The sequence below is a fragment of the Periplaneta americana genome, chromosome 4 (assembly GCF_040183065.1).
Source record: "Periplaneta americana isolate PAMFEO1 chromosome 4, P.americana_PAMFEO1_priV1, whole genome shotgun sequence".
In the NCBI taxonomy this organism is placed as follows: domain Eukaryota; kingdom Metazoa; phylum Arthropoda; class Insecta; order Blattodea; family Blattidae; genus Periplaneta; species Periplaneta americana.
Genome location: NC_091120.1, coordinates 67,212,620 through 67,238,387, shown reverse-complemented (window position 1 = coordinate 67,238,387; position 25,768 = coordinate 67,212,620). Strand labels below are relative to the sequence as shown.

The 25,768-nt window shown below is 36.4% G+C and overlaps 1 protein-coding gene across 3 annotated transcripts in view; it reads left to right on the top strand.

Annotated features, from left to right (window-relative positions):
• Positions 1 to 25,768, top strand: part of spri (Src homology 2 domain-containing protein sprint) — a 728,544-nt gene that overhangs the window by 495,090 nt on the left and 207,686 nt on the right. For all 3 annotated transcript variants that reach the window (XM_069823425.1, XM_069823426.1, XM_069823424.1), the window contains one exon: positions 18,406 to 18,679. In XM_069823425.1, coding sequence (XP_069679526.1) covers positions 18,406 to 18,679 — 274 coding nt within the window. The remainder of the gene's footprint in view (positions 1 to 18,405; positions 18,680 to 25,768) is intronic.

Sequence of the window (25,768 nt, the reverse complement as noted above, 5' to 3'; positions counted from 1 at the left end):
CGCTGACCGTTACTCCACAGGTGTGGACTAAGGAATAGTATGGACAGTTAAAATCGATCACACGGGAATGGGTGTTTACGAGATGTTAATTCAATATAAAAGTGAATCTGATACAACGATAATACAAATTCATTTTTTATTTCCTAGAATATACCTATGTATAAAAACAATAAGTAAATAAGTAAATAAATAAGCCAGTAAACAATAAAACAAAAAATAAATATGAACTGAAACTTTCCAGCAATGTCCTTAAAATTTGCGCCGGTTTCAAGGCGTTGAATAATATTTACTTTGTCAGAAATACTCAGTCGTGAACGTGTTTATAACATGATGCCTTACCAGAATGCAGGGGCTTCGATTCTCGACACAATAACAGACCATGTTATACTATTTTGCTGCTTTCTTTAGACTCAAACGCATTCTACTGAATCGGCGGAGCAGTGTAATTAAGTCTTTCTTCTGGCAGTATGAAACTTTAAACCCATCCGGTATACTCTTTAAAATTCAAATAGGCCTGTGACTGTTATTAACTTGTTGTGCAGTTCAATGTATAGGCCTACAATTATTTTCGGCCCACATTGTGGCATTAATACTAATTGAAACTCTTAGCGACATACTTGTCCTCAATTACACATCAAAGTTGTATTTATGTATTTAAAGCCTCATCGATTGTCCTGTGAGGCTGGCAGCCGCGGTACGCGACCTCTTGTTTGCCCCGCTGGTTTCCATGTAATTTTCCCTTCACGACTGTTGCTATGACGCCGACTGGGAAGTGAAGTGAGACCGGGATTAATTTTTTGTTCGTGTTTGCATGGTTTTTACTGCGAGCTTTATTACGGCTATGATTAATGTGAATTGTGGGTAATTGTGGCACCGTTACAACGAGAAGTGCTTGCACAGACTGACACGTCCAATCGTACACATTTCTGCCCCTCCGGTAGCTCAGTACAAGAGTGTCGGCGTATTCTGCGAAACTCTGGTGCGATTCCCGGCGTCGCACAGTGGGGTATTTGGCCGATTTAGGCGGCAAAAAGTCGATTTTCTAAAACTCATTCTAGTAGGAAAAAAATATCACATGGCAAAGCTGAATAGGCAGGGAATAATAAACTACCCTCCTCTCACCGCTTTCCGCAAACCTTGAAGCTGTATGACAGTCGAAACTTCATCATCTCTTTTAGTGCACATATCTTTTCTCGGCATTGTCTGTGTAAGCTTACATTCTACAATTAATATTCTTTATTCGCACATGTGCGGACTTCAGTCCTACGTTCATAGACATCTATGACGTAGTGCAGAGGGCGGCCACTAGAGGGAACCCAAGAGTTGGAACTTAAATTGAGACGATTCTGTCCGACGCCGGGGTGGGTAATCGGTGTGGCTTAGTGGATAAAGCATCAGCACGTAGAGCTGAAAACCCGGGTTCAAATCCCGGCGCCGGAGAGAGTTTTTCTCCATTCCATTACTCTTTCATCGTATGATGACGCAGAATATCTGAATGGAAATATCTTATGTACTTCGGTACATTAAAATAATATATATGATATGCGTAAATCACTTCGTGATTTAAGACGGCGCTTATTCCGTCGGATCCCGGCCAACTAGTCACTCATAACGAGTGCACCTCAGCACATGTGCGGACTTCAGTCCTACGTTCATAGACATCTATGACGTAGTGCAGAGGGCGGCCACTAGAGGGAACCCAAGAGTTGGAACTTAAAGTGAGACGATTCTGTCCGACGCCGGGGTGGGTATCCGGTGTGGCTTAGTGGAGCTGAAAACCCGGGTTCAAATCCCGGCGCCAGAGAGAGTTTTTCTCCGTTCCATTACTCTTTCATCGTATGATGACGCAGAATATCTGCATGGAAATATCATATGTATTTCGGTACATTAAAATAATATATATCCAGTATATTAGTTCACTTCCGGATATTTCCCGGTACTATTTTTTACTGTAATAGAAAGGTTAAGGCTTCTGCTTCACGATTTCGTAAAAATCAGCCGTAGAATCGCGCAGTTTTCCAAGATATACGTTCATTAACCCTTTCCAACCCTGTGTGCATAAATATGCACATCACCAAAATTTCGTTTTTTTTTTTTCTGGAATAAGTGCACAGATTTTATAAAACTGTCTTTATTTTAGGATGCTGAAATAGTAATTTATAAATTACTTTGTAAAGTAAATATACAGGTTGAAGAAAAAACGGAGGGGAAGCTAAAATCAGTTTTCAAATTTTGAAAATTTAAAGTTTGCAAGAAATAACCTTTAGGGCTCCACATGTCAAAATATGAAGGGTGAGGAAAAAATATTATGTAAAAATGAAAATTCAAATTTGAAGGTATGAAGTAGGGCATTAGTGATCCTTCTTCGCCATGTTATTGTCGCGTTAATAGAATAAGATTTCTCAAAGAATCTACTGACATAACAAATGAAATTTTCTGATGAACCATGGCTCTCATCATCATCATAATCATCATCATCATCATACTGATCAATGTGAGTCAGATTTTAAGTAATAATAAGCATGAATATTTAGGTTAAACTTAAGTTTTGATTTTAACCAAAAATTAAATGGCTTGAATTGGTAGAAATAATATTTTTCTTCGTAAAAAGTATTTCATATCGCTTAGAATTAGTAACACAACACGTTTAGACTCAATTAAAGTGCAAAAATAATTTTGACTGCCTAAATCTGCCAAATACCCCACTGTGCGTCGTATGGAATGATACTTGCAGTGGACAAGATCGAAGGAAAGGGTTTTTCTCGGGATTCGTTCATTTCCCTCAACATTATAAATTTAATTCCACAAACAATCTCTATTTCATCTCACTTCTTTCTTCATTGATTCATATCTTAAAAAAATGGTTTCAGGAGAAAGCGTACGAGCTTAAGTGATCACGAGAGTTGTACTATATTTAAAGGACACGTCAGCATATTTTGCTATTTGCAAAATCACAGTCTTGTAATTTTGAAGACACCAACTGAAAATACATACAAAACACAAACATGCAATTTAAAAAATTGTTGTCAAAGTAGAGTTACATTGACGTTAAAATTGACAAGTTGATACATGTTTAAAATATGAAGGATGATGAGTACGAAACAAACTTAAAATTCAAGAAGTTATCGTCCGATGTATAAAAAACCACCGTTGGCTTATAATATAATCGATAAAATATTCGGAAGTGAAGAGGAATGCTAACGTTCCCACCTCATGAGACATTCGGCACTGAGTAGCAGTAGGGATGTGGGTCCTACGCGTTGGCCGCACTTACCTCCAAGAAAATACCTTGATACTTATTCCTGTTAGGGCTTGAGTGAACCCTAGGACTAAAGTGAGGCCTAAAGGAGTACGTCAACGGAAAAAATGCATGACCTCATTGAGGATTAAAACCACAGCCTTCCGGTTTGTATCGCAACAGGTAAACTGTGATGCTACCACGCGCTCTCAAATAAAGGACAGTAATTTAAAATATTTTCCATTTTTTTTATATTATCTAATTACCAGGCTTCGAGACTTTGGACCCGATACAATAAGTTTACTGTGCATGCACTATAGGTTGTTGACTCGCTGCATGTAGATAGAGGTGTGTTGAGGTAACAACGTTTCTATTTAGAGTAGAGTATGGTAATATGGGGAAACACACATATGTACATTCTGAAAGTAAATATACATTACACAATGATAATGTCAAAAGAATGTGAAAAGCATTTATTCTCCTGTCTTATAAGCATTTGTGTTTAATTGTACACAGTTTTAATTGTGGAAAATAGCCTATGCATGTAGCAATTATATATTTTTTTTTTCATTTATCCTATTGGTCGTCTTTAGGAAGTGCAGTTACAGTACCGAATTGCAATGTACTGCAAGATACATTCTCAGTGTCTCAAACGTAAATCTTTTTCGGTTATCTGCCAAAGTTTGTACTGTAGAAAGCTACGCTCTACGTCGCATGACGTGATAGGAGCAAAACGAAAAAACCTAACATCATTGCAGTCTCTAAGAGACAGTCCTTTATTCTCGGGTGACTCTATGTCCACTAATTTGCTGTTTATATTACACAATGATCCATATCCGTTATTTTTACATAAAATTGATTTCCACTTCTGTTTTACACGTTCAGTAACCGGTGTACTTGATGTCTCATTAATTCTCTGCATCATTTTCTAAATTAATTTGAGGGCTTCCGGCATCTCTTGCTCTGACTTTTCTAACCGTGTAATAGTTTCAGGCACAGTTTGAAAATAGGTTTGTATGAGAACCAAATTATTCGTCAGAAACTTCAAATCCAGAGCGTTTTCCTTTGCGTATTTGTTGTCATTCATTCTACAGTACCCACACTCACTGTACGCTTTACCACTATACTCAGTATGCCATTATGCGGATTTCCCACTGAACTGCTCTATTGGGTCCAAAGTCTCGAAGCCTGCTAATTACCTATGACAAAAAAGAAAATACTGGGCCGAAATATAATTCGAATGATAACGACTAACAAAAGAGTTATCACATGTAAAGTGTCTAGTGTTCTTATGTTATATAATCGGTAACATCTTCGAATTTTAACTTATATTATATAATAGGTAACATCTTCGAATTTTAACTTATATTATATAATCGGTAATATCTTCGAATCTTGAAACTCTGAACAGAAAAAGAACAAAATAACAAGAACACTGCTCCGTAGATATACGAGAAAGCCAATGTTTACCTAGTTAGATATAACACGCGGAGCAAGTCTTCTGCAATCGGCAAGCATCATGTTTAGGTTGAGCATGAAAGTCAAGGAATATTATGGACAGTAAAAAATCGATCATACGGGAGTAGATATTTGCTTTGTTGTTTAGTCAACTGTCCGATGACGGGTTTCAACCTCACAAGAAACACCAATAGGGCATCACTCATGAGGCAACCAAGCCAGGAGATAACGAGGTAGGATGGCCAGTTTCTTTCCCCTTTATTAGTATTTAAGCTTTGTTAATTCATTATAAAAAGTGAATCTGATACGTTAATGCAAATTAATTTTATTTCCAAGAATATATATATAAAACAATAATAAATAAATAAATAAGTAAATAAACAAATATTACCTTAAACTCTACAGCAATATCCGTAAGATTTGCGCCGTTTTCAAGGCATTCAATAACATTTAATTTGTCATAAATATACAGACGTGAACGTGTTTGTGACATGAAGCCTTACCGGTATGCGGAGGTTTGGATTCTCGTTACAACAGACCACGTTGTACTGTTTTGTTGCTTTCTTTAGACTCAATCGCATGCCTACTAAATAGGCGGAGCTGTGAACCTAGAATATCTTCAAGAAGCAGAGGGTCTGAAGGCGAAAAGCAATCATAATAAGCCAGTGCTCTGTCTACTGAGCTACCAAGACAGCTAGCTATAAATTAATTTACGTATACTTATTTTTAATGATAGTTCAGGAAGTACTCTATGTACAAGAATTTCATTGCTACATCATAAAGAATCGAATTGTTGCAAAATGCGTAAAGTGTGTTATCTTCGTGCATAGATACAGGGACATCATTTTATTTTTACTTCAGTTTTTGTTATACCTGAGTTTTTGAATGTACTTCACTCCCATTCCTTCTACTAATGAAGTTCCAACTCTCCTCCACACAGAACCAAGGTCGCATATAGTACTGAGTTAGTGAGTATAGTACGTTTCAGAAATATGTTAGCATTTTCCAGTGACGATAGAGCTTTCAATATTGAATCATATTTTCGCACAGGTACTGTCGTCCGTTTGCCTACGTCGCATCCCGATTTCCCCCACCTACTTTTACTCGCCCCTCTGTAAAGCTAGTGGCTGGGCTGTCTTGGCTCTTTTCCGAAAACATTTTCTGTTGTAATATTATACAACTGTTTAAAATAACTTAAATAGAAGGGCCTCGTTAAGTAATTAACTGTCACGTGATTTCCCCTCTTTCTACAATCCTGCGACATAACTACTTGAACGGACAGTAGATAGCATGTCTGAGTAATTTTATCATTTCGGATCGGGCAGAAGTGAAGATTGAATTTACAGTACGTAAGGTACTCTTTTATAGACTAGGTATAGAGTTAGGTCAGCATGAGTTACTAGTACGAAGGACGAAACTGGTAATTGGAATTAGATGCAATAGTCTATAGTGCGATAATATGCATTTTCAAAAATGTGTTTAAATATCCATATTATGATTATTTTTCAATTTAACTTCATTCTCTACATTGTATGCTAATGTGCTGTAGACAGTATAATATACACTGCATAATGAATACGTTCGCATGGATAACTCAGTTCGTGAGTAAAAACACTTATTGCTAATACTGTACTGTATTTTGATTAAACAAAAACCTAATGAAAATTATCAAACTCAAACTTGCGAAATTTCCTAGTTTACGTAAATAGACGAACTATTTTTCTCCTCTCCTATACCTAGTAAAGTGATTTGTTTGTATTTTACGTCAGAATCATCGAACTCCGTTCGTGGAAGGGATAGCAAACGGTGTTTTCTGTTTTCAACCGTTAATCCAAAGGTATAGCCAGGTTAATATTAAAAATATTAGTAAAAATAAAATTATGTCCCTGTATTTATTAGTAGGCTATATTCTTCTGTCTTAGAATTTTCTCATTTGATCATGTCTTTTCTGTTTATAGTTCAAGATTTGCGATATTAGATATTAACAAAACTTACATATGTAATCAGTATGGTATTAGTCATGCTTCACAATTTAAGAAGAATTATTAGATTTTTATACAAAATCCAGGAAGCATTGAGCATTGTAATACTAAAAACCGCGAAATGGCTTACATTGCTGAGTTCTTAACGACTTTCTGATGGGCACTGCTTTAATCTTTGCCAGATGAATCAGTGGCAAAAGAAACGGAGAGAAAAAACCGCTCAAGTTTTTTCTTGGATTGTTCGAGTTGGCCTATATACGTTGTATGGACCGGACCTCCAGCATGACGAGGCCACATGCAATACAATTGCACATGTGGCGTTACCCGGGGCTGCAGAGACTAATGACAACAGAACTATGCAAATATTATGTTAAACTTGGCTGTTAATTGAAAAGTTGCTTGTTCGCAGACTGTGCGGGCTTTGAGCGGACGGGCAGCAGGGATCCTTCGCTAACGTTACAATAGCACGTACTCGTATTTAGGAAGTCTGGTATTTGGTACTAAGATTTGTTACTGCTACCATCATCATCGCCATCATCATCATCATTACTACTACTACCACCACCACCATTATAATAACCATCGTTCTCGGTTTTAACTTTTCTTTTTTAATAACATATATCAAAATATAATTAATTATCTATTCCGTCTTATGGCTTTAGCATTGATTACATATAAAAGAAAACACTGATGTGTTACCGGTACGTCTGATTTTGTCTTAATACTAACGTTTTCGCACTTTGTAGGGCATCTTCAGGTACGAGATATAACATATATCATCTAAAATCAATTACAAAAACTTTGCTTTACATTTGGAAATGACATAACTAGAGTAAAAATATGACATGGTGACAATATTAATCATCCAAAACAACATTGAAAAGATCATGCCAAATATTAAAAACAAATTAAAACGACGTAAGTTTGCATAGCTAAGATCACTACTCTCCAGCGCGTCTGGCTGTGAAACCAGGTGGCCCGGGTTCGATTCCCGGTCGGGGCAAGTTACTTGGTTGAGGTTTTTTTTCCGGGTTTTCCCTCAACCCAATATGAGCAAATGCTGGGTAACTTTCGGTGCTGGACCCCGAACTCATTTCACCGGCATTATCACTTTCATCTCATCCAGACGCTAAATAACCTAAGCTGTTGATAAAGCGTCGTAAAATAACCTACTAAAATAAAAAATCACTACTCTCTGTATGCTTCTCTACTCACTTCCAACAAGTTATTGGCAACAGTACAATATATTTAGGACACCAATGTATTGAGATCTACTTTGTATGCCAACATCATATATTCAGTATTACTTCATAGCTATGCAAACTTACATCGTTGTAATTTGTTTTTAATATTTGACCTGATCTTTTTAATGTTGTTTTGGATGATTAATATTGTCACCATGTCATATTTTTAATCTAGTTATGTCATTTCCAAATGTAAAGCAAAGTTTTTGTAATTGATTTTAGATGATATGTTATATCTCGTACCTGAAGATGCCCTACAAAGGGCGGAAACGTTAGTATTAAGACTAAATAAGACGTAACATGTCAGAGTTTTCTTTTATATGTAATCAATGCTTAAGTCATAAGATGGAATAAATAATTAATTATATTTTGATATATGTTATTAACAAGAGGCTTAGCTGACTATTTCTCGACATGAATTGTAAATTTTCTTTTTTAAGTTTCTAGAGCATATGGGCCGTATTCATAGACATTCTTAGCGCGGGCTTTCGGTGGATGATCAGCGAACTAACGTCTTTCGTATTCATAAACCAGTGTTAGCGATATGATATGAATCCTGTACAAGTAACCAGTCGATAGCCGGGGCTAATTTAGCACGCTCGTAGCGCGGGCTAGCGAAATGTCTATGAATAGCACCCTTTAAATGTCCAATTGTAACTCGTACGAGGTAACCCCTGGCGTAAGCAACCCGCAGCGCATATTCTTTAAGGTCGTTTTTCCTATTTTATATGGAAAGTTATTGACCTTAGCAGAACATGCGTGACGTGCAGTATCTCCTGATTCTATAGGCATTTGGACACCTATGTTCTAGAGGTACGAGTATGTTTTGTAATCACCAGGGATCGGAAGTTTATACTCTAAAAGTATGGTGAATATGTATGCATTTATGTCCTAAAATAGCATAAATATGGCACAAAATATGCTGATTCAATTCGAGTTTATTTTATCAACATAATAGATTCTAGGCAACTTACATTTATTCCATGGATGTTGAAGGTCCTGCCTCGTTGTTGAATACTTCATTAAAATTATTTATATTACATTTGACAACTCAGTAGTAACTGATGTTTTATTTTGTCATTCTTCGTCTGTTGTCTCTCAGCATAGCATTGTTGCGCGAAAAACTTTGTTCTACATCGCAAGAAGTAGCAGGAGCGTGCACAAAAGTTGGGAGTTGTTTTATTTAAAATTTTGTTGGTTTTGTAGATGCTCTTCCTTCGAGAATTTCTCGAATTTCATCCAGTTGATAATAGCCAAGATTTTTGGAAAGAACATTACTGTAGATACTTTCCCTTTTACTTTTTCTCCTACAATTCCGGGTACTGATGTTAAACTGGAGATTTCTTCTATCGAAATGTGCTCAAGTTTTTTTTTTTTTAATTAATACCAATTGCTTCCAGTGACTTGATAGCTTTAGGAATACTGTGAAAATGGCCTGATATGAATACAAGATGACTTTCTAATTCATTGTTTGACACAGCTTCTTGGGCTAATGCAATAGATGCGGCGTCATTGGAATCTAAAGATTTTATGATATCTCTAATTTGAGAAAAATGTTCAGAATAATATAGAGCGGCCTCAAGCCAAGTTCCCCAACGTGTTTGAATTGGTGCTGGTGGCAGAGGTATATCTGATGCTGTTCTGAATATTTTAATTCTAGAGGGAGCCTTTACAAATATTTTCTTAACAGAAGACACTAACTTGTCAACTAATGGGTTTCTGCTATACGATGAAGTGCGTGTGCAAGACATGTTAAGTGAATCATATAAGGAAAAATAGTTTTCAGTGTTGTATCTGATTTAATCATATAACTAGCTGAGTTCGTTAATATGGGGAGCATGTTATCGTATTTAATGCCATCAGACCACAACAGTTTCATTGAGTCAATAAAAAACTGAGTTATTGTTGTGTTAGTAACTTGTAACTCTGCAACGTTAAGAAAGAATGATGCTGAAACTGATCAGGAATAGAAAAAGTATTGTTTGGTTCACTGACTGAGGAGAAACTGCCTACTGAAGAATGCACTGGAAGGAATGGTGAACGAGAGAAGAGTCCGGGGCAGAAAAGATACCAGATGATAGATATATGAATCATGTGCGGAGGCAAAGAGGAAGGCAGAAAATAGGAAAGATTGGAGAAAGCTGGGTTTGCAGTGAAAGATCTGCGCTTGAGTAGAAAACTATGAATGAATGAATAGCTAACATACGGAACTCACAGCTTTACTTCCCTCCCGAAAGAAACCATGCCTAGTATTCTATCGTCCTTTAAAGTCCCTCTCTCTCTCTCTCTCTCTCTCTCTCTCTCTCTGCCGGGTTTGAATCTCTGTCAGTATTGTAACCAGGAGACTTCCGAGGACGCCGACGCCGATAGAAGCTAAATGTTTAGAACAGTTGTTACTATCGATCTGGAATTTGATATCGATTATTGGCCCGTCTCTGTAATCGATTTACAGGATGAAGTGAAGGTGTCGGCTGTATCGACGCATACACTGGCAGCACGCGTCGAGCGTCCCTCCCAGAGCAAGAGTAACCATGGAAACACGCGGAGGCAGCGAGCCAAATCTCTCCGCTGACAATACACGCACTTATTGATCACGCAGTCATTCAAACGAGGCCCGCCAAAGCACGCGAGATTATGCTTACAAATAAAATGAAGGCCTATATTCTATTCTACTCTCTCTTAACATGTGTTTATAGTTCAAGCGTCTGAACAGATATAAAGTCTCTGGACTACACCATATAACAATACCTATATGAGCTACAGAAGAATAAGCAATTAAAGACTTTAAATCCGTCTGACGTATACAAATTAAACTAACAATTACACCACCGACTAATCTAATAGAAATTCAAATATAATTAAATTTAAAAAAATTAATTACAATTACAAATACACGTAATAATCCATATGTTTTATGTTTTAGGTTCTTGGAAAACTGTAAAACTCTGCCTGTCACTTATAAATATTGAATGTATGTATTTTGCCTATTTTCATTCCATTATGTCCTACGGAATAATATTTTGGGGAAATTCTGTAGATAGTAAAAATATATTCTTATTACAAAAAAGAACCATTAGAATAATAGTTGGAGCAAAGGCTAGAGAATCATGTAGATTATTTTTTTAAAAATTAGAGCTTCTAACCTTAACAAATCAATACATATACTCTACAATAAATTTCCTCTTATGTAATAAAGAAAATTTTCCAACTAACTCAGCCATACATAGTATAAATACCCGCAGAAGGAATGATTTTCAGACGCCATCATCAAATTTATCATGCTTTCAAAGGGGAGTACGTTACATGGCGATAAAAATTGTTCAATAGTCTTCCTGAAGACATTAAGAATCATAGCCAAAACCCTGCATTATTTAAGGTAAAACTAAAAAATTACTTAATATCTCACACTTTCTATTCTGTAGATGAATTCTTGACATTTCACAGTACTGTGTAAATATTATAATACTATTAAATGGTAAACATATTACATTGTATAAAATATTATTGTTATTAAGGTATTAATTCTGTACATATTTCATATTTGCATTTTATATGTATTGCATTTCATTGTTAAACGTAAGAATTGGACATCTTCTTTATTCCATGCTATAAAGCAAATGTAAGAATATTATGGAACGAATAAATATCTATCTATCTATCTATCTATCTATCTATCTATCTATCTATCTATCTATCTATCTATCTATCTATCTATCTATCTATCTATCTATCTATCTATCTATCTGTCTGTCTGTCTGTCTGTCTGTCTGTCTGTCTGTCTGTCTGTCTGTCTGTCTGTCTGTCTGTCTGTCTGTCTGTCTGTCTGTCTGTCTGTCTGTCTGTCTGTCTGATCTTATCTTATCTTTTACGGCGAATTTTTATGCGAATTGTAGTATTTCTAAATGTTTAAAAGAAATAATGCTTAATTATATTTGAGAGCGCCAGGGTGCCTTAGAGTTCGTGGATATGTGTTGAATTTGACAGTCAGTGAGCACAAATAAGTGCAATCGACAAAGTCAATAAATAGGATACATATAATAAAAAAATAAAACGAACAAGGAGATAGCATACAAGTAGCGAGAAAGATTATAGAGCTTTGCATATTATAAAGATACAAGATTATTATGATTGTGCTGATGATTTTTTTATATAAAACGAACAAGAAGATTGCATACAAGTAGCGAGAAATATTATAGAGCTTTGCATATTATAAAGATATAAGATTATTATGATTGTGCTGATGATTTTTTTTATATACATTGTACATTTAATTTTTATCTGATATATTTTGACGATGCTATACATGTATAATATCTGTGCAAGAAGTAAAATATGTATTCATATATTATTCATTTTATTTTACTTTGGTGTAATTTATTTTATCTTGCTTTAGTTTAGTTCGGTTCATTTTACTTTTTTGCCTTTACTTTGCTTTGTTTTACTTTATTTTACTTTACTTTGCTATTTTATCTTGGTGTACTTTATTTTATTTCACTTTAATTCAATATATATTTATTTTTTATGCTCGACCATGCCGAAATGTAGTAATTATACACCTGGTAGCAGCTCTTTAGTGGACCTCATTAAAGTACACTTATTCATTAAAGTTCAGATGTTCCACCAATCAGAAAACACCATTGTAGCAATATGAAAGCTTAAGTATCGTTTATTCTCGGATATGCAATCGAAAGACAACTAGCGAAACGTCACGGAGGCTGGAAATCCAATACTGTCGCAGAAGGTTATGTTCTGTTACTATAATAATAGCGTTAATTGTGAATAATATTCAAATAAATTCAATTTGTCATCTCGTTTTTCAATGTGTAAATCAATTTCAAGGTTATATCCAGATTAATCTTTATTTTACTCTCTAGATTATATCAAGGTCAATGACATTTGTTTCTAGGAAAAAATTAATACTTTCGCGTCTGCGCACATCTCACAATTTACGAGATATTGCACAAGGTCAGTTCCGCTCCCCAGTCAGATAAGAATAATATGAATACTTATGAATAATTTCGAGTTAGAAATATGGCCGAGCATAAAAAGTCGTATGAAACTTGCCTATAAGCATACTCGCGTCTTAATTACTACCATTGTAGGCTCGTTGCATAATGTACTATTATTTATATATCTGTTTATCTCTTTATCTATTTATTTCTGCATATACACTACCGGTCAAAAGTTTTCGATCAGCTATGAAAACAACTTTATTTCAATGTACAAACACATCGGAAAACTAAATAGACCAACAAAATAAATATTTTCTCTCTCTAGCATTGTGATATGATAGAATATTCTAAACGAAATCCCTGTTTTAACCACAAATCCATAGTTGTGATAGGTGATCGAAAACTTTTGACCGGTAGTGTAAGTTACGTATATATTTGTTTGTTTATTTATTTACTTATTTATCTAGTAACATATTTAACTATTTATTTTTATTTTCTTATTTATTTATCTGTTAACCTATTTGCTTACCTACTTATTTATCTATTTCTCTCTTAATCTATTCACCTATTTATGTATTTATTTATTCATTCACGCACTCATTAATTAATGTATTTATTTGTTTACCTACTTATTTATCTACTTATTTATCTAGCAACCCATTTATCTATTTTTATGTATGCATGTATTTATTTATTCATTCATTCATTCATTCATTCATTCATTCACTTAACCATTTATTTATCTAGTAACCTATTTATTTATTTATTTGTTTATTTATTTAACTACTTATTTTCTACTTACGTCTTAATATATTTAGCTATTTATGTATGTATTTATTTATTTATCTACTTATTTATATATTTATTTATGTATGCATTAATTCGTTCATTTATTCACTCATTTATTTATTTATTTATTTATTTATTTATTTATTTATTTATTTATTTATTTATTTATTTATTTATTTATTTATTTACTTATTTGTTTATTTATTTATTTTACTGTTGTATTCGGTATTGGCACAGCCTTCAAAGGCTCGGCGACTTACGACTTCCGTACGATAAGCTGATGACCAATGAGAATACTGAGTGAGCAATACATGTGCATTTCTTGTGTTATAAGTAGGGCTGAAGACAAGACTGAGCATCCGACTCTCCTGAATAGTAGACCTGTTAAGTGGCGTGAGGTTGTATCAGAATGCCGAAACAAAAATTCAACAAAGAACAGATAATAAAGGGGACTGAATTCAGAACATGGGGAAATTGTGGTAATGATGTTTTTGTAAATTTAATATCTGTTCAGAGTTAATTAATTTGAAACACAAGTACTGTAATCCTGTAAATGTTATTGTATTATGAGATCATTCATACGGAGCGGACTGTACAAGCAGCCGCTACCGTACCTAATCGCGTATGCACACAAGCATTTTCTAAACACAGAGCTCTACGTACGATGCAGCGTAGCCTACAACCAATACTTTTTTTTTCGTCCCTAGTTATAAGCAAGAGAGCGAAGAAAACAAACATTTTGTGAGGAAAAAAAGCCCTAGAAAAATCTAGGGGTTCTATTCCAGAAAATTTATGTGGAGAACTTTTCTTCTTACAACACTACGTACCATATTTCGTAATAAAGCTAGCGGAACTTAGTTCGACTCCCTACAACAGAGTAGAAATTTATCTGTCCCACCGCTGGCTTTCATTTCTGTCGTGATTGGCTCAATATTTTGAAAATATTTAAAAATGTTTTCTCTACGATGTTTCCATTCCCGCTTTCTATTCTTCTTTGCCGATGGCAGATTTGCTTGTTACCCTTCCATCTGTTTGGGTTTCTCTTCAGCTTCGCTTGTGGCAGATAATTTCTTTCCTCTTTCGCTTTGTTTGCCTTGCAGAAAGCGAGAGTTCTGAAAGTGGCTGTGCGTGCCCGCGGCTGCAAAATGCATATGAGCTCTGTTATAGTTATAACGAACCAGAAGCCCTTGGCCTTCAGGACATCACGTCTTCAAGGTTGTTTCTCTAGGCACTCATCTATCCCGGAAGCATATCGCAGAGGAAGTTGACACATTTGGTCCACAGCAACGCATACCGCATAATGCAGCAAATGTAAACGGAAGCATGGGAACGATAACACTTACTTCAAAGACTCTTAGAGCGTGGGATTCATTTCACTGAATCAAATCATATCCACTCTGTTAAAGAAACTTCTTTACTCTACGTAGGTTTAATCTTGTCATGTTTATATAAGTGGATTAGAAGATTTAGGCCCTGAAATCACTGATTTTCAGAACATATTTCGTTTTGCAAGGTTTTGAGATTTGCACAGTTTTATAAAATATTGAAAATCTAATGTTTTGAACCTGTGTTTTGATTATTGAAAATCCATTGTTTTGGACCTATGCCTCGACTATTGAAAATTCAATGTTTTGGACCCATGTCTCGATTATTGAAAATCTAATGTTTTGGACCTATGTCTCGATTATTGAAGATCTAATGTTTTGAACCTATGTCTCGATTATTGAAAATCTAATGTTTTGGACCTATGTCTCGACTATTGAAAATCCAATGTTTTGGACCTATGTATCGATTATTGAAAATCTAATGTTTTGAACCCATGTCTCGATTATTGAAAATCTAATGTTTTGGACCTATGTCTCGATTATTGAAAATTCTACGTTTTGAACCTATGTCTCGATTATTGATTATTGAAAATCTAATGTTTTGGACCTATGTCTCGACCATTGAAAATACAATGTTTTGGACCTATGTCTCGATTATTGAAAGTCTAATGTTTTGTACCTATGTCTCGATTATTGAAAATCCTACGTTTTGAACCTATGTCTCGATTATTGAAAATCTAATGTTTTGGACCTATGTCTCGATTATTGAAAATCCAATGTTTTGAACCTATGTCTCGATTCATCACATATTCATTATATATGAGGTCTCGCCTACCTCATGATGATAATATGTCTCGATTATTGAAAATCTAATGTTTTGGACCTATGTCTCAATTATTGAAAATATAATGTTTTGGACCTATGTCTCGATTATTGAAAATCTAATGTTTTGAATCTATTCTCGATTATTGAAAATCCAATGTTTTGGACTTGTCTCGATTATTGAAAATCCAATGTTTTGGACCTATTCAAATTCCATCTGTTGAATTCTTTATCAACAGCTAGTGATGGAAGAATTAAAAAATTCTATCTGAATTGAAAAACGTTCCGAAAAATTTCCCCCTATATTCTGGAAAATGTTCAGTCTGAACAAATGTTCTCTTTCTTCTTTTCCTTGCTTACGACCTCAAGAGCTTGCACATGTATTACCCATTCAATATACTCATTAGTTACCAATTTATCAAACGTAAGTTTTAAGTCTAACATTTTAATGGTTATATCAATACTGATTCCAAAACAGCGTGATTGTCACGTTTACTTTACCATAACATGCATATTGATTAAGAAAAAGCGTTGACACAAAATATTCTGAGAACTTTCCTGATTTAATCCAAATTGACACAACGCTGTTAGTCCCACATGAGGCTGATGAATGCCTTTTAGTTTAAAATAATTAGTTATTACTGGCTCAAAAAAACATTAACATGTGTGATCTATGATTCTCCAACTTCATTGTCTATAGACTTTCCATTTCATTTTTACAACACATTAACAGCTTAGTCACCCATACTCATAGCAAGTGCGAAGTTCACTGTTGTATTGAAATTGATTTGTGATTGTTTCTTATAGTTAATTTCCAGATAAAATTGATTTTAAAACTTGATACGTTTTGAATAAATTACACGTAGGCTATACAGTTCCAGAAAAAAAAAATGGCCCGAGTCTTGACGAGAAACCATCTTGTATGTAGGCAACAAGTTTCGCACGACTGTCCACATATAGCATAATCACATACAGGAGCCCTTGTTTTCTACACATCCTCAATGCGTTGTATATATGTAGAACTTAGTGAGATTAGGCAGTTCATTTTCTTTCTGTAAGTATACATTTTCCATGTTTTTGCGTAATGCAATATACTGTGTGTGTGTGCGTGCGTGCGTGTGTGTGCGCGTGCGCGTGCGTGTGCGTGCGCGCTATTTGAGCAGCAATAAATTAGTTTATGTTCCGATCATGATAAGAGCTGAATAATAATTTTATTATAGAAGTTAGCAAAACAATTAAGCAAAAAAATTGCTTAATAAGGGGGAAAATTTTCAAGAAAATTTATAATGGCATCAATACAATTATGAAATTTAGCAACCTTCTTTTGCTTTTAGAACGATTCAAAGCCAGAGATTCCCTAATACAGTTCATGGGCAGATCGTGAGGGACCATTATCCTGGCCTGTTCGTTCCCCTGACCTCAAGCAGTTGTATTTTTGCTTATGGGGACTTATATAAATGTATATTCAAGATCTATTCAGAACATTGAAATTCCTCATCAGCCTGTTGAAAATAGATGTCAGCAGATACAGCAGAAGACACCGGGAATATCGGAGAGAGTAAGTCAGTACATGATGCGGCGCTTGGAAGCTCCATGGTGGCCATTTTGAGCACTATTTGTAGAATTATGAATGAATTTTATGTAAAAATAAAACTGTAATATACAAATATATATGAATTAAAAAGTACATGTAATTAAAAACAAAGCGAAATTACCCATATCTTTACATGAACTTTTTTTGCTTGTTTTTAGGTCCTCTATTCATTCCACCAAGGTTCCTCACGTATTAGTTAATACCCTGCATAATAGGAGCAGAAGCTAAAGTAGGTCCATGGTCCATTTCCTTTAGAGCTCATCCCGACATTTATCTTAACATTTTAGAAAAACTACGAAAAATCACAGGCAGGATGAGTTGATTCAATTTAGGAGACTGAAATGTAGTCCGATCGATCTTGAAGGCATAATAGAGGAAGGATGGTTCTATTTAGAGAGTAGTTTGGGGTGAAGCATGAGAGAGAAGATTTAACATAGTAGGCAAGTGGTCATATTTCAGTCATAACTTGGTGTATTGTCTTAAGTAACGATTTAAACTCTTGTCTCATTTTCGTTTGTGTAGACGATCTGAGAAACTGGCTTCTGATATTTGAGATAATTACGTAAGGACAGATGGTCTTAGGCATCAAATCGAGAATCTTATGAATGTCCTAAAAAGTAGTTACCGCATCTTGGTCAGTTGAAGTTAGCAGTTATTCATTGCAAAGTAATCGACTTTCTACCTATTTTTTTACAGTCACTCATTCATTCATAGTGTTTTGCCAAAGGGCAGGTCTTTCACTGCAAACCCATCATTCTCCAGTCTTTTCTATTTTCTACCTTCCTCTTAGTGTCCGCATATGTCCATATACTGTATATTTTAATGCCATCTATCATCTGATATCTTCTTCTGCTCCAAACTCTTCTCCCATTCACCTTTTTCTTTTCCTGATCAGTTTCAGCATTATTCTTTCTTCACTCACCCTTTCCAACATAGCTTCGTTTCTTATGAAAAGAATTGTAAGCATAAATCGCTGAATGTGTTTATTCTCATTGTTACAGAGGCGATGCGTTCCTGGAGCCGTACATGCAAGGCCTCGCTCCCCCGGACTTCTCGAGCTCTCACCATCATCTGCACCACGCCGTGCAAGTATCGTCCACGACGACGGCCGCCACCGAGAGCAAATCGCACACCACGACGCCGGAAGACGGCAGTGTCACTTCTTCACCCGCCGGTGACGTCTGCGACGGCCCGACCAACCACAACACATTGGCCGACCTGTCGGCACAGTTCCGTCTCCTCGAGTTAGATGGCAGCGCAGACAGTCTGGACCAGGTAGGAAAAACTTCAAACCTGTTGCCTATGTTAGAGGACTGTAATGTGTACATGTGTGCAAAATAAGCATAACATCAGTCATTGGCTAAGGCATTCAGATAGTGACACTCACGCGCAGTGATATAATGCAGTGCGCAGCATACACAACTTACTGGCATTATAACCGCTCGTAACTCGCGTATTTAGTGTGGAGATCCGACCGCCCTCTACGGCGATGAATGGCTGTGATTTAGGTCTATACTTCTGTACAAATAATGCGCCGGTAAGAGGTAATAAGAAAACCTTATGTTTATCTTACTTTTTTCAAAGCATATGTTGAAAATGATGTCCACCTTTCTGGATGCAAGAATCACATTGGTATAGAACAGCGTTTCTCAAACTTTTTTGAAGTGGGGACCACTTTTTAAAGTGAGAACAGTTCCGCGGACCACCTTACTTTTGTTCCCTTCGAAAGCAAATTTATCATTTTCGTAGCATATTTTGATGCCAGTATACCAGCAAAACCAAAGTACTGACAAATGACGCAGAAGGGCAGATGATCGTCAACAATGCGAACATCGAATTTGTCACGCAATACATTTACCTTGGCCAGACTATATCATTTCAGAACAGCATGGACAAAGAAATTGATAGACGAATAGCATCGGCATGGAGAAAGTTTGGAGTCTGTCCTTCATCCTAATGGACAAGAGCCAGAAATTGCAGAACAAGAGGCAGATCTTCAACAGCTGCATTGCACCTGTAGTTCTATATGGGGCGCAATCCTGGTCACCCACCAAGAAACAGGCATTAAAATTAGGAAGATGCCAAAGAAGAATGGAAAGGAAAATTCTCGGAATAAGCCTGAAAGACAGAATCAGAAACGAAGAAGTACGGCGACGAAGCGGCGTAGAGGACGTGGTGACACTCGCTAAAAGGATGAAATGGCGCTGGGGAGGACACGTGATACGAATGCAACCTACCAGATGGGCACACACGGCGACACTGTGGGATCCAAGAATTGGCTGGAGAAACCGTGGACGACCGAGGACCAGATGGGGGGACGAGTTCCAGTTGCAGCTAGGAGGACTGTGGACCAGAATAGGACGCCAAAGAACACGGTGGAAGGACGCAGTCAACCAACTTTGAGTGGGAGCAACAACCAATGCTAGCGAAATTGTGGACAAAGAACTAGGAATGTAAATAGACCATCAGGTCGGCTCTTCTGATGGTCAAGACTTGAGCCACCCCTGCCCAAGCAGGAGGCCTTGCCCCAGTGGGGATTTACGGCTTTATTATTATTATTATTATTATTATTATTATTATTATTATTATTATTATTATACTTATATAGTAGAACTTGGTTATAGCGACCTCGGTTTTTGCGACACCTCGCCTATAACGTCAAATATTCTGTGTTCCCAACTAATTCCCCATAAGACATATGCTTTTCTACCTTGCTTAATACGACGAACGTATATGCGTCTACCTCGCATATAACATCATTTTCAACCTCAGTTTGGAATACAATTTTCTAAGAACCAGAGTATTTTAAGAAATATTTTGCTGAAATCTAGCAAATCCTTTATTGTTCCCTTCTATCATAGACCTCTGGAATGCAGGCAGATCCCCCATCCCATTGTAACCTGCCCGAATTCATGCGGTATTAATGGTCCTGCATGCGGCCAGTTTCGATAGGAAATTTTCACTAGGCCTAAGTGCACGTAGTATGGCCAGTAAAAGAAGTGAGTGACATTTTAGAAGTCATTAGAATTGTGAACATGTCTATGAAGCTAGAGGAGAGAGTACGAAGCTAGGGGAGGGAGCAGTGAAATTGCAACTGAAATAATGAACATAGAATGTAATTTAGAGAAAGTGTATATTGGGCAAGTAGGAGACAACAGAGTAAAATGACTGATTACTTCACTCCTAAGCAAAGAAGTTTGGTGAGTAATGACTGTTTTAATACAGAATACTGTATTTATAATTGTACGTGTATTTGATTGTGTTCATGGTACGCTTAAAAGTGAATATATAAATCTAAAATAAGCATAATTATGTTCATTATTTTTCATTTTCCACCTCACTAGACTGATAATATGAATCTCGGTTACTACGACACTCGTTTATAACAACATAATTTTCAAGGTCCCTTGGATGTCGTTATAACCAAGTTCTACTGTATTTTAAAATTGAATTAAGGTTCGGTACTTTGGTCCTCTGTTATGAATTCGAGTGGTCCCTGGCTGGGTTACAGGCGCGGCGCCAGATGTGCAGGGAAAAGATGTCGAGAAGCACCACATATATAGTGCTTTAAATCCCTCTTTTGTTGCTGAGAATAGAGTGGGAAGTCGATAGACGGGTAGGGCAATAAATTTCATAAAATGCAGTACTGGGAGAAATGTGAAATTCGATTGCCATGTGTCATTTCCAAACTCTGAGATTTTAAACTATAGTGTGATACGCAATTCGTACGAATTTTATTTTTTATTCTGTCTTTTTTGAAGGACCACAAGGTCAGACCTCGAGGACCACAGGTGGTCCGCGGACCATAGTTTGAGAAACGCTGGTATAGAACATTCTGAAACATCTTCTGCAACTCTCTGTCTGTAATTTTGTTTCACTCAGCACTCGTCTGATTTCGTTCTCCAGCTTTTCAAGAATGTGTGGATTGTTGACATAGACTTTCTGATTTAAAATTCACCTACAGATAGAAATTACAAACATTTAAATAATGGGAACGAGCTGCCGAGCTGCCGAACATCCGTGACTACACTATTCTCGAATACTTTTTCTAACGGTGTAGAGGTTGTATGTGCAATGTAGTTATCCTGCTGGAAGTAAGCTTATTGTTTTTCATCTTCAGTCAATATTGCGGCAAAAAAGGCCTCTGTATGTTTCGCACATAACGTTGTGAACTGACTGTATCTTAAAAGACAATGAAATCAATTATCCTGCGTGCAGTAATGCCACACCACATGCTCATTTTCTGATAGTGAAGAACTACTTCATGCATAAATGAGAATTTTCCAATGTCTCAGTACTCTCTACAGTATTTTGAGAGTGGACATAACCGCTTAAATGGAACCAAGTTTTGTCCGTCATTATTAATTGAAATGAATCAACAGTACCTTCTAAGTACAAGCTATGATGTGTCTGAGCTTTAGGTCCCATTCAGTTTGAATTGCAATTATGTAATACCACAGTCTAGTATACGTGTATATAGTCACGAAACTTGAGCTTATGAGGGCACTAGGAACAATAGATTGTGCAGGTACTATTTCGCATTGTCTGTAATGAGGCGATAGTAGCGATCCTAGTGGTTAGCAACTACCTATGGATTCATATTTACTACGTATTGAGCTTCGTGACTGTATATACTAGACTGTGGTGTTACTTTTGTAAAGCCCAGGTATGGTACGTATTTGGATTATCCGTAGTTTACTGTCCGCACCATTTCAAATTCAAATCCTTTATAATATAGGCTATATTATATGAAGTGCAAGTGACACCAAGAAACATTCGATATTTTCTCGGAAATACTGTACAAGTTTTGGGCATTCCTGATATAAGAAAATTGGGCATGCTGTCTGTGTACAGTAATTCCACGTAAACTAGTGAACAAATTTATTTAAATATTTATGAGTGAATTATCCTCTAATTATAACCTTGAAATACTGCAGCCGTGGCGAAAATGTGACTCGCGAGCACATTGTGGCTCGCAATGATAGCTGTGTATTTCTCTAGCTTTCTACCTCCTCCAACCCCCACCCTCTCACTCACTGGAGTCAAACTCTCTTCCATTTGTATTTGTCTCTGACCAGCGAGTGGCGTATCTTCGCAATATCTCACTCGAAACCGTGTACCTCTACAAAAACGAAAGTTTCAAGTAGGATGGGAAGACGCATTTTTTGCTGCCAATATGATGAGAATATTAAATGCATGATTTGTTCACAAGTATTGCGAGGAAAACGGTTGTATAACATAAACCGGCATTACACTACATGTCACTCAAGAAACATTAAAAGGCTAAGTGTTGTTATTATTATTATTATTATTATTATTATTATTATTATTATTATTATTATTATTATTATTATTATTATTATTATTATTTTAAATTTCTCTTTTTGAATTTGTTTTTTACCGGTACTTTTATTTCGCAAATGGAGAAACCACCTTCTTGGGATGCATGAAAATCGTTTGCCAAAGAGACTTTTGTATTACCATCACGAGGACGAAGAGATTTAGGCAGACCTCACCGACGTTGGACGGACCAATTCCATTTGTAGTTCACAGACGGGAAACAACCAAAACTGTGTATTGGCAGAATTATTATTATTATTATTATTATTATTATTATTATTATTATTATTATTATTATTATTATTATCTCTGTACGTCGATCCTTTTTCAGTAAATGTACGAATAATGCAATTAGATCTTCAATTTGAACTCACATATTTACAAAGTGTTGTTAAATGAAAGCTAGATGTAAGGACTTGACAAATGTTGAACTTTTCAAACCTTTGCCGAAAAATAAATATCCGAAGCTTCGTTCTTTCGCTTACTCTGTTGAAGCCATGTTTGCTACAACTTACGTTTGTGAAAAATCATTTTCAACAATGAAAATAGTAAAAATCAAATTTAGATCACGACTGACATACAAATACCTTCGTGATCAACTACGTACGACTGGCAGCAAGTGACATAATTCCTGATTTTGAAACTCTGTCGCAGAGACGTTCTGAAGACAATTAATTTGAGATTGTGATAATGTGTTCTATGTTTTCTTATTAATTTCTTTCTTCGTTACACTTACTAAACATTAGTTCGTAACCTTATACTGTATAAAATTATATTTAAGTGCTTGACGTAAGGAAAATGAAAATCCGTTAATAAATCGGACAGTTGCTTCACTTTCCCTTCGGGTGTCTGCCTGCCTCCATAGGTGCTATGCACGTTGCAGATTGCACAGTGGCTCGGCGCACGATCTCATTTTCGCCACGGTTGAAATACTGTATTATGATTTTAGTAAAGAAATTAATGGGCAAAGCTCGCCAGTTGATATTGTAAAATAACATGAACTGAGAAACAGAAAGATAACGAGTCAAATTACGAGCTAATACAGTATTGCGATACCGTTCCGATACTAACCACATGCAACCACGATAAATCTGGAAGATAGATGACCTCTCGTTAATCTAACACAAAATCTTAAGAACATGCAAAATCGTTCCATCCAAATGCAGTGGGGAAGAAGAATGGTAACCTCCTAACCCCGTTCACAATCCTTCTTCAGACTTAAGTTACACGCTTCACTAAACAAACAGTGCCAAGACCCCAACACACATTTTGTTCTTTCTTCCACTCTCTCCATCTTCTCCGTTCTTCTTAATTCCTCATCCGGCACAGGTAGTGGACTTTTATTGATGCGGGAAAGATCCCAGCAGCGGCCTGAAATATTCCTCGAGGCTAATTTTAAAATTCCATTCGCCCTGTCCCTGCCCCAACGCCCCTGTAGCATTCTTGTAATGCATATTAATTTTATTATCCCTTTGAATGTGTGGGGGAGGAATGGATTCTATCTCTGTGTCTGTGGAGATAGGAAGAGGGAGCTTGTATGGATGCTTGATGGTTTGTAACTGTTTTGTCATTCAAAAAGCGTATTCCTTTCTACTTGTCGGGATCGTGGCGAAGTGGAGGTCGTGTGGCAAATTGCATACACCGGAGAAAACAACTGTCATTTGTTTCGAAAGATGGAAACTGCTCAAGTGTTGCCATAGTGCCGCTTTAGCGAAGTGTTTTTCAAAGGAGACAGCTGACAACTGCGGCATCGCTGAATAATGCATGCAGTCTTCATATTTCAGTCTCTTAATGGATTCGTTTTTGCTTTAATTGCCTCAAGAACACACGTCACTTGTTAATTCAAACAGTTACGAGTTCTAAATTTAACGCAGACGACGATATACAAACAGCAACGACAGCGGAAATAAATTCCATGACTGTCTTCATTGCATTAACCATATTCGTAGTAAGGCACCATGTACGTTCATCCAAGTGGCGAAGTATAATTACTATTTTCATTATATTTTTTTTATATCAGTCATTTAAAGGCGCTGTGTAGCGCACCGTTAGGCGAACGGTTAAAGCAATCTTTCTCATACTTTTTCCACTGCGGAACGACCCCTTTTAATTTACAGCGTAACCGGGGCTCTCTTTAATCCATTTTCTTTGTTTTGATATTATTATTATTATTATTATTATTATTATTATTATTATTATTATTATTATTATTTTAACCCATGTATTGTGAGTCCCTATCATGGTGGGCAGGGCATGTAGCACGTATGGGCGAGCCCAACGTTCGAGGTACAAAGCCTATAATAAGAAACACGGGAAAAAACTTTATGGCAATTTACTGAATTATGTATGAGTAAGGTAAAATAATTTAAACACACTATGCCCACTATGCCCAGCTAACCTATTTATGTTTACAATCCTCTATTACATAAATGTTATAAACGAAGTGTTTAATTTAATTAATGACCATGTTATTACTGTTTTCTCTTTCTGAAATGTAATCTTCTTCCTTTAATACAATACGTATGGGCGTATGAAAACCCCCGTGCAACTGTTCCACCTCATCACCAGTGCGGTTCTCCCTCAACATGTGGGCCGGTATCATTGGTGATCGATTAGTTGGACCCCATGTACTTGTAAACAGACTTACGGGGCAGGCGTACACAAACTTCCTGGAAAACACCATACCTCATGTTTTAGAAGACACTCCACTGATCAATCGTCAACACATTCACTTCTTGCATGATGGCGCTCCTGCACACTTCAGTCGTACGGCTCGCCGGTACTTGGATCGAAGGTTTCCTGATCGATGGATAGGTAGAGGTGGCCCAGTTGCTTGGCCTCCACGCTCACCTGATCTGAACCCTCTCGATTTCTACTTGTGGGGCCATTTAAAATCATTGGTTTATTCGTTTCCGTGACTGATTTGGAATCCCTTCGGAATCGAATTGTGGAATGTTCTGAGGACATACGCAATACTCCTGGAGTTTGGGATTGTGTTCACAGGTCAATGAGACATCGATGTGA